Raw genomic sequence first — 10,460 nt, forward strand, 5'->3', positions numbered from 1 at the left:
ACAGTTCTGTTCTCTCCATTTGAAGGTTCAGTGTATTATTATGATTGTTCCTTCTTTCTTTTCTTTCTTTCTTTCTTTTTAGGTCCCACTTATGAGTGAGCACATGTGGTTTTTCTTTCTGTGCCTAGCTTATTTCAAACATAATTTTCTCCAAGCTCATCCATGTTGCTATGAATGGCAGAATTTCATTCTTTTTATGGCTGAGTAATATTCCATTATGTAGAAGAAAACATAGGGAAACACTGCAGGATATAGGACTAGGCAAAGACTTTATGAATAAGACCTCGAAGGCACAGGCAACAAAAGAAAAAGTAAACAAACAGTATTATATCAAACTAAAAAGCTTCTGCACAGCAAAGGAAACAATCAACAAAATGAAAAGATGACCTGCAGAATGAGAGAAAATATTTGCAAAGTATGCATCTGACAAGGGATTAATATCCAAAATATACAGGAAACTCAAACAACTTAACAGTGAAAAAACAAGTAACCTAATTAAAAAAATGGGCAAAGGAGCTGAATAGACATTTCTCAAAGGAAGCTATGCAAATGACCAACAGACATATGAAAAAAGTCCTCAGCCTCACTAAGCATCATGGAAAGGCAAATCAAAGCCACATTAAGATATCATCTCAACCCAGTTAGAATGGCCGTTATCAAAAAGACTGTATAAGTCATTTTAAATTAAATATCTTTTGGCCCCATATACTCCTAATCTTCCACCCTTCATAGATTGCTTTGTTCAATTTAAAGTCCTGCTACTAGAATTCCATGTGTGGCACAGCATTTTTGGCTGGCCGAGTTTGGAATTATCCTCTTTTTATAAGATACCATCACCACCTCCCAATTCCCCTCCCACATTTGTTTATGTCATTCATATACCTGGGATCTTATTTTTCGGTAATCTAGGGGACAGGGAGAGAAGGAATTTGAGTTTCAGAAATAAGGATCAAAGAAAATAAAGAAAAAAAAATGAATACAAGGTGCCTCTTCCCTTCTAGTGCCTTGGGTGTGATTGCCTTGGGTGTGCCAAAAGCATTTGTAGTTAGAGATGTGAAGATCAAGAATCAATGGACTTTGTGAGGCTTTGGACACAGACTGAGCTGTTGTAAGGCCCAGGGACCCAGTATCGACAGGGATTCCCTCTAGCCCAACCCACCCATGGAATGAAGCAATGCTCTGTTTCCTTAAGAACAAAAGCTTTAAGAAAATAAAAGTTGACATCTATGATACGGATACTAGAAACACCATTACGGGCAATGGAAATGATGCAACTTCATCTAGTCTATTCTCAGGCATGCAATATAAGTGGGGCTGGAACTGGGGAGGGAGAAGACAAAACAAGGCACATTTCCAGTGGTGACAGCAATTGACAAACATTTTATTGTGGTCATTGTTTACAGATTCATGGAGGCAAGCCTGGGAACTTCTACCAGAGTCTCAAGAATACCTTGAGCAAGTTCACCTTTACTAATTGGGCCATCAAACTATCATAATTTGATCACTAAAAATAAATGTAATCTAAATATTGAGTCCTAATTGATTATATAATTCTGAAATGCATAGGAGTGAAGGGTACTAATGCTGATGTCTGCAAAACACTTTGAAATGCATCAGAAAATAAAGTGAGTTGATGCATGACTTGATGGATGGATAAGTGAATGAATAGATTATATGATAAAGCAAATATAGCAAAATATTAGCAACTGCCAAATCTAAGTATTGAACATAGGGAGTTCACTATACATTATTTTCTTTTGTTTTCAATATCTCCATATGATGGAAATATTTCATAGAAAATTTTACAAAAAATGTAATCATGTTTTGCAGTCACAGACCAATAAGGCATGCCACATGTGGATCACACAGGATTTAATTTCAGGCCCTATTGTACTTGTCCTGGGAGTCATAGCTGTCACTCCAATCTCTTCTGAGGCTGCATTTTCCTTTTCTTCCTCTCTCTCCCTGGAACTAAAAGTTCTGGTTCTTTTTTATTCCTTGTTCCATCATATATTCATTTAAAACCAAGCACATTATAATTAACGAGCACTCAGAACGCTGGCTCTACAGAGTAGGTGATTCTCAGCCTGTTCCAAGGTTGGACGTGGTTAGGACAATTTGACTCTTCTGAGAAGGTTCTTTAGGGTCTCCTTCACTTCCTTGTTCCTCAGGCTGTAGATGAGGGGGTTTAACATGGGGATCACTGTCGTGTAGAACACGGACACCACCCGATCCTCCTCTGAGGACTGGCCAGAGTTATCTCGCAGGTACATGAAGATGAGGGTGCCAAAAAAAAGTGACACAGCCGCGAGGTGGGAGGCACATGTAGAAAAGGTCTTGGCCCGGCCTCCAGCCGAGGGGATCCTCATAATAGCCACGATGATAAGCAGGCAGGACACCAAGATCACCACCATGCAGGCAGGGATAACAAAGATGGCAAACACAATAATGACCGATTCCTGGGTGTAGCTGTCCCCACAGGTCAGCTTTAAAAGAGGAGGGAGGTCACAGAAAATGAAGTCGATCTCATTGTTTCCGCAGAAGGAGAGAGTGAAAGTGGAGACGGTCCGCACCAAGGCGCTGAAGAGGCCAGCCACGTAAGCCCCGGCCACAAAACCCCAGCGGGCCTTCTGAGTCATGATGGTGACATAGAACAGGGGCTGGCACACGGCCACATAGCGGTCGTAGGCCATGAGGGCCAGGAGGTAGCAGTCGATGGCACCGAAGAAGGTGAACAGAAAGAACTGAGCTGCACAGCGTGTGGAGGATAAAGCTGCCCCGTGCTCCAGCAGCACGGCCATCGTCTGAGGGACAGTGACAGACGAGTAGCAGATGTCCATGAAGGAGAGGTGTCTCAGGAGGAAGTACATCGGGGTGTGGAGCCGGCGATCCCCGTGGATCAGAGTGATCATCCCCAAGTTCCCCAGTAAAGTGATGAGATAGATAAACAAAAACAGGAGGAAGAGAGGGAGCGCCCGTTCGGGACATTGGGTGAACGCGATAAGGAGGAATTCGGTCACTAAGGTGAGGTTTGTCCCCGCCATGAAGCCAGTGGTGTCCGAGAGGATGAGAAACAAGTTAGAAAGCTGCACATACAAGTAGGATTTACCTGTGTTTCAGGCTCACATTTCCTGAGCATGCACCATGGACAAAATATGCCAGGTGTTGTGTGGCGCTTCCGAGATGACTGATCGTAGCTCCTGCCTTCAGGGGACTTCTGGGACAGAGTCATCTTAGCATGTCAAGCAAACAGATAACAGATCAACGTTTTCAGAATAGGAGTGCGTATGCTCCCACCTCTGCTGCTAAGTAGCTGTGCGAGGCCCCAAGTCAGACAGCCACTCTGAGCCCAAACTGCCCCACGACTCCACTAGCAGCTGACACAGGGCTCTAGTCTGCCAGGGGACCGCCCACCTCAGTACTCTTTCCCTTTTTCTTCATGACCCCAACTCCTCCCTCTTTCAAACCTGGAAATCTCGCCTGTATGAAAACAGCAGGCATGGAAATAACTGCTCTCCCTGCCTTCAGATTTGCTTCTTGCCAATTCCTGCTCCTCACTGTGGTCAGAGTGATATTTCTGAAACTTTAGTTTGATCATGTCTCATTCCCTTGTTTAAAATTCTGCCATGGTGCCCCATCATGAATTGAATATTATTTAGACTCCTGCACATGGTGGGAATTCCCTTTGTGAGATCTCCTCTGTTTGTTTCCTTGCCCTGTTCTTATTTCTCATTGAGAAGTAAGAACACACCCATGGCCACACCTCACCCTCCAATACTTCATTCCAGCCAGACTGAAATATTAGTAGCTTCTCTACTCCTCTCATGTTCTCTCACATCTCTGCACTTTGGCAAAACACCCCTTCTGCCTGGAACACCTTCTCTTTCCCAGCCCCAGGGTCATTCTCAACTCCTACACCACCTTCAGACCTCAGCTCAGATCGTACTTCCTGCAGGAAGTCTCTCTTGAGTCTAACTTCCCCAGTCAGTGTATGCGCCCCTGGAGCTTAGCATATAGTAAGGGCTTAATATATTTTTATGGAATAGACAGTTATCAAATGAGATATGAAGCACCTTGTAAAGGGAAATGTACTGTACATAGGTTCAAGTGATTATTTTTATTTTCATGACAGTGCTCAAAAAACAAACAAAAAAATGCCTGTAGGCTAAGAACTCACTAAAATCTACAAACAATCACAAAGGTCATAAGCCATTCTTGGGTTTACACTTCTATCCTCAACCTAACAATGTTGAGGTGCTTACTTAACAGAATGTTCTTACTTAATGGAAAGCTTTTGTTTTAATCAGAGCCTCTTAGTATACAAAACACATATTTTATAAGAACTCATGTTCTCCTTAATAATAGAAAACACATGGACAGACACTATTTTATGTGATATGTATTTACTCATTTAATCCCTACAACTACTTCATGAGGTAGAAGCTTTTCTTATCCTCATTTTACAGATGAGGAAACTGAGACAGGAAGAATTTAAGTAACACACCCAAGTTTGCACAGCTAGTGAATGGTGGAACTGTCATTAGGAATAAAACTGTACATAGAAGCTCTGTTTACCTCAGAACAGGATTTCACATGCATTGCATGCATATTCCAACAGTCCCTACTTGGGAAGTGCCCACCTATAAGGAAACAGAAATACCAGCACTATGGTCTATTAACATCTTAAGGCTGACGGAGGCTTTCAGGTTAATGGATAGGATGTCCTTTGGCAGAGAGGCAGTGCAGAGGGGTAGAGAAGACATTTGATCATCTTTAAAGCATAAGACCTTGGCAGCTAGAGCAGTGTTGGACAGAATTATTGGGGAAAATGATAAATAAAGGAAATTGGGTCCGGTGATGTGAACTGGGCATGAACCAAGAGAACCAGGTTGGTTCCTCATCTGAATTCCACTTGACCTTTACCTGGCTTGTCCACTTCTCTCCTTGTCCACTACTTTTCCTTTGTCTCTAAAGGGTCATTTCTCTTCCACTGCTGGGGAAAGCACACTAAAGGTGCAGAGAAGACAGCACTGTGCTGGGAGCAGGTCTGTGTGGTTCCTGTTGCTCTCCCATACCTGTCCAGTTATGACGCTGAGCCAGTCTCTTGGACCTTCAGTGTCCTTCTCCCTCCTCCTACATTCTTCTAAGCAAGATCCTTCAAGCCAGTTCTTTTCTGTCAAAGACTCCCTTTTACTCTTTCTGTTTCCATGATGTCCTATATCTGGTAAGGATGCATTCTCATCCCAGTTTTTGTTCAATTCTAGGCTAGGATAGCAGAGGTTGGAGATCAGCCTCTTCCAATGGGCTCCCAGCTCCAACACAAATCCCCTTTGGAGAAGACACTAATAGTTGCTACAAGAGTTCTGAGGTTCCCAGTTGATAGGTAAAGTGGTCTCTAGGGAAAGGTAATTATTGCTCAGGTGGATTCCTAACAAGGCACCCGATCCCTCTCATGTAGGAGGAGAGAAGGCTTGTCTTCCAGTCCCAGCTCCCAAAGCCCCACCACACACACCCTGAGTGGGGTTTAGAAGGACTGAATCCCAATTCTGCATGGCCCCTCAAGGAGTGAGATATCTCTGGCTTTAAATTCTCCAGTTGAAACTGTATCAGAAACTGTACCCATTGCCCCCCTCACTAGTGTAGCTGTATCCTGATAGAAGGGAGGCTTTGATCCACATTATCTGGGAGGGCCAATTGGGCACCCTACACAGAGACCTCAACAAGATACACCATGTCATCTACTTGCCCTCTCTGGGAGTAAGGTGTTTCATTAAGTCTCTCCCTTTTTTTTTCTTTAAATGTAATGAAACCATAGGGAAAACAAAAGCCCGTGATGTTGCCCAGAGCAGAACTTGGCAAGTTCTTCTTGTTGCCATGGCCTTTGCCAGCTCTCTCCAACTTTGTCACTATGGTATGTTTTTTAGCCCCCAATTCATAGATTTTGTTAAGTCATTGAATTTAACATCTCAGTTCAAGAAAGAAAATAAAAAAAGATGAGGAAGAACAAAATAATTGTTCTCTTTGATAATTAGGAGAACCAAGAGAAAATGGGACCATTTAATTCACTGATTAATCACTGTACTAAGAGTCCTAATGAAGTGCAAGAGACACAAAATGAAACAAAATAAAATACAATGCCTGTCTATGAGGAATATGAGAACTAATAGCTAAGATGATTATCCATCCTACAAGATAAGAAGTTCTAAACTCTTAAACAAGGTGTAGGTAAGATGCTATGGGGATTCAGTGCAGGGTGAAAATTACTTTGTCATTCAGTAGATCAGGAAGGGTTGCCCAGAGGAGGCAAACTTTTATGGTCAGTTTAGATCGAGGAAGACATGGGAGCATGATGAGAAAAATTCTTCAGGAAGTGGAATCAGCATGACCAAATGCATAAGGCAGGAGACCCCAGAGACTACTCTTGGGACAATGAGTGGCACTTTGGCAGCAGCACAGAATGGTACTAGGTGAGTCAAGTCTCAGACTAGGGTGAAGATAGTGAGGCAGTGGCTCAAGCACACAAGTTAAGGTGGCACCAAAAACCTCAGTAAACAAAATAAATATTTTAATGTAATATTTTTAAAAGTCAAAATCAGTGAAAATAATCTATGATGAAGAAAACATCAAAATTTTAAATAAGACAGCACAATGTTACTGATTTTCCTTTTGCCTCAGTCTCCAATATGGCTTATCATAACACTGGTACTAGGAGATATGCTTGAAGGGGGTGTGGAGGGAGACCAAGGGACTTCCAGGAGACAGGCTTAACAAGTATCTGTCAATCATCTAGGGATATCCCACTCCTTTCCTCTCCGTTCTCTACAAAGAAAAGGAAAATGCAGAAAGGTCAACTTATCGAGATCTAAAACTTACAGAGTATCTTTAACCACGTCACAGCACTCTTCTTCATAGATCTTCACAAGAGCCCCATGGGATTGAGAGAGAATGAAGCTCCTCTTTGCATTGATGAGGAAACAGCATCACAGGGAGGGGTCCGAGACTATATACTTACTTGGTGGATAGACTAAGAAATTTTGTCTGTTCTGCACACACCGGTTGCTGTACAACCAGGCCAGAGCCTCTTCTACCCAAGAAGCCATATTTTTTATGACCCTACATACACATATGCGGATTTGTGCCAGACCTTGTTAGGTGAAGAGGTAAGTCCTCTAGCTATGCTGTGTTAACAAGTAATCTTAAAATCACAGTGGCTTTACAAAATAAGTTTATTTCTTATTTATGAAAAATCCGGGGTGGGTTAGGTAGTCTGTCCTCCAACTATGCCATGTGGAGCAGGTGTCCTTCAAGACTTCTGGTGCAGTGAAATAGCAAAGGTCAGTTTGTGTTGGATATCACCAGGACTGGGTGGGGTATGCCTCACTCCACCCACATTCCAGTGACCATAAGCCAGTCACATGGCCTCAACCTAACTGCAGGGATGCTAGGAAGTGCAAAGAAGTACCCAAATATTTGTGCAAACTCATGCTTGGGCTAAAAATCTCTACCACATCTCCTATGTCTTGTGCGGTATAAAGTCTAGGAGACTCAGGGATCACTCTTACATTTGCCTGGTTCTCCATTTTCCTGCTTCCACTAACACATTACTTACACCTTACCTACTTTCTGTGCCTGCTCACCCTTCCCATCACGCCAAGCATGAGGCATGAACTTTTTGCTTTTTCCTTCATTCTCTAAAGCAAAGAGAACAAAGTGTTTGTTTGGGTAACAGACTTTTAATAAAGATATTGTTGAAAACTTAGGAGATTTACAGTACTGCACAGAACAGGGAGGAAAACTAGAACTGAAAAATTGATGTTGTGTTGCAAATTCCCCAGCCAGTTCCATCCCAAGGAATTTGTCACTGACTGCTCCTCACCTTCACCGTAAGCCCACCTGCTACTATTCAGCTCCATCTCTTTCTTTACTAAAATAACCTTTTATTCATATCTCTTTTCTTCCAGTTACACAGTCTTCCAAATCCGTATCTCATGCAATCCACTGGGAGAAGAGTCAATGATGATCTAAATCTTTAATACTCAAATAGTACATTCCATTTAGACCATGCATTGGAAGTTCTTAAATTTTATTATCAAGATGCCCTTTAAGATATTTTCCTAACAAAGGAGAAATTATCTCTTTAATAGAGGAAAATTAGGTCAAACATCAGCTAACTTTTCTTTTAATTTTTTTTTTTTTTTTTTAACATACCCAAAAACAATTCTATGCTCAAAGAAGTCTGAGAAGCTGGGTTAAATTAAGTTAAACAACTGCCTTTACTAGAGGATTCTCAGAGACGTTAGTATGATAAAATACTTCAAATATCTCCAAAATAAAGTGTCTATTATGCTGCAATTCTCAAAAGTATTTAACCATGGAGCTCTGAGTTAGCAACTGTGGTGTGATAATTAACCAAAAATTCAGTATCATAATAATAAACATTCACACCCACACTCAGAGGTCTACGGGTCAGCCAGGATTCAGCTTATTCAGGCTGGGCTTGCCTGGCTGGCCCAAGCTGCAGCCTGGCTCCTGATCTGCTTCACATGGTCCTCTTCATCTTTGGGTCAAAAGGTGCCCAGGGTGCATCCTTTCTCTGCAATAGCTGAAGCCCAAGCAGGGAAAGCCCCATTCCCAAAGCACATTTCATGTCTTTGCTTGCACAAAGTCTACTAATGTCGCATCAGCCAAAGCAGGTCACGTGGTCAAGCTCAACATCCTTGAGTAGAGGAGTTTATTCTACTCATGGTGGGAAAGAAGTGGAGTGAATATTTTCTGAACAGTAATCCAGTCTTTCCTATTGTCCACAAATGCTCATATCCTACCCCTGCAACCACACACAAAATACATCCGTCACCACCATAAGATCCTCCCATGAGCTTCAACAAATTACATCATCAAGATTGACATCTAGGATCTTGTGATCTCTATCAGGTCCAGATGCAGCTCCCCTTGGTCTAGAGAATTATGAACTAAAAAGATAAGTTATACTCCTGCTCAGAAACACCTAAAATGTATCTGTGAATCAGTCAGGATAACTGCAATAAATACTCCCATTAGAAAAGGGGAAGAATGGCAGTCATTGGTCCATAGCAATTTTGAAATCCTATTGGTAAATTGTTGCTGTGTCCCCCTACCCTGGAGTAGAAAATATGCCTCATTAGGCCATGAATGGATCTCTTGGGAATGGAGGGTGCAGGCTGCCAGGAAGGAGCCCCCAGCTCAGTGTTCGTTGGGGCTCTTAGAAAATACCATGGCTGTGATATTTTTTTCAAACCAAAAGTACCTTAATACTAAATGCGAATAGATTCTATTTTTGACCTATGTCTTCAATTAGTATTCTTTAACCACTCATAGTTGCCAGAGAGAAAGCATCATAAGTTTTGGATAAGAGTATAGGTTCTGATGTCAGACTGCATTGGTTTGATTCCTGGCTCCATCACTGGATTGTCTAGCTGTGCAATCTTGGAAAATATGCAAAATCTCTCTGTACTTCAACTTCCTTATCTATAAGTTATTAATAATACTGTCAACCTCAAAAAGTTATGGAGAAGATAAAGAGAGAAGTAAAGCCACTCTTCACTAAGGTACCAGGGTACTTAGTGATCTTCTCTAATCAGGAGGGTGTTTTACAGATAACTTCCCAAATTCAACTTTCTTTTTTAATTCCTGGTCTGAATCTATATACATTCCATGATGTTTTAGAGTTCACATCAACTGGTTACTCTAAGACAGCAGCAAAACCTTCTATCTGGATTTTAATGGATGTAGAGCCCACTAGCAATAATTGTAATGACCAGACAAAAAGCCAACATCTCTGAGTGTCATATGCTATGCCAAGTATTTCACATATAACTCTTCATTAAGAATCAAATTATAAATTATTCAAGCAAATTATAGCATTTATTAACATTTATAAATATGTTAGGAAATATCCTCTTATGTGATTCTAAACTATGCATCTGACAAGAGGCTAATATCCAGAATATATGAGGAACTCAAACAACTCAATAGCAAAAGTAAATAAGTAAATAAAATAACCCAATTAAAAAATGGACAAGGAACCTGAACAGTATGTCTCAAAAGAAGCTGCCAATGAGAGGCTACTAGACATTGAAACAGCAAAATACAGTTCTTTCTGGACAGGCTAGGCTATCCTCACCTAGCAGGCAGGTCATCAGACAGAACTTCCAAACCCCAAAGGTAGCAGTAAGCAGATGCTACTCCAACCTCTCCATAATTCCCTTCCTTTCTTTCCTTCTTTCTTTTTCCTTCCTTCTTTTCTCTCCATTACTATTGTTGTTACTAGAGGAGAAGGATTTCATGATGTGCAAAAGAGACATAGCCCCTGCCCTCATGAAGTTTACAATACAATTAGGGAAATAGACAGTAATTAAATATTAAATTACTACTCAAAAAATTTTAAATTACACTTGTGTTACATGCTGCAAAGGAGAGACATA

The 10,460-nt window shown here is 41.4% G+C and overlaps 1 protein-coding gene across 1 annotated transcript; it reads right to left on the bottom strand.

Annotated features, from left to right (window-relative positions):
- Window positions 1-2,108: 2,108 nt before the first annotated feature.
- On the bottom strand, window positions 2,109-3,044 carry LOC134361348 (olfactory receptor 9Q1-like). Its single transcript, XM_063076390.1, has one exon. The coding sequence runs from the start codon at window positions 3,042-3,044 to the stop codon at window positions 2,109-2,111; it is 936 nt and encodes a 311-aa protein (XP_062932460.1).
- Window positions 3,045-10,460: the final 7,416 nt, after the last annotated feature.

The sequence above is a fragment of the Cynocephalus volans genome, chromosome 12, assembly GCF_027409185.1.
Source record: "Cynocephalus volans isolate mCynVol1 chromosome 12, mCynVol1.pri, whole genome shotgun sequence".
Lineage (NCBI taxonomy): Eukaryota > Metazoa > Chordata > Mammalia > Dermoptera > Cynocephalidae > Cynocephalus > Cynocephalus volans.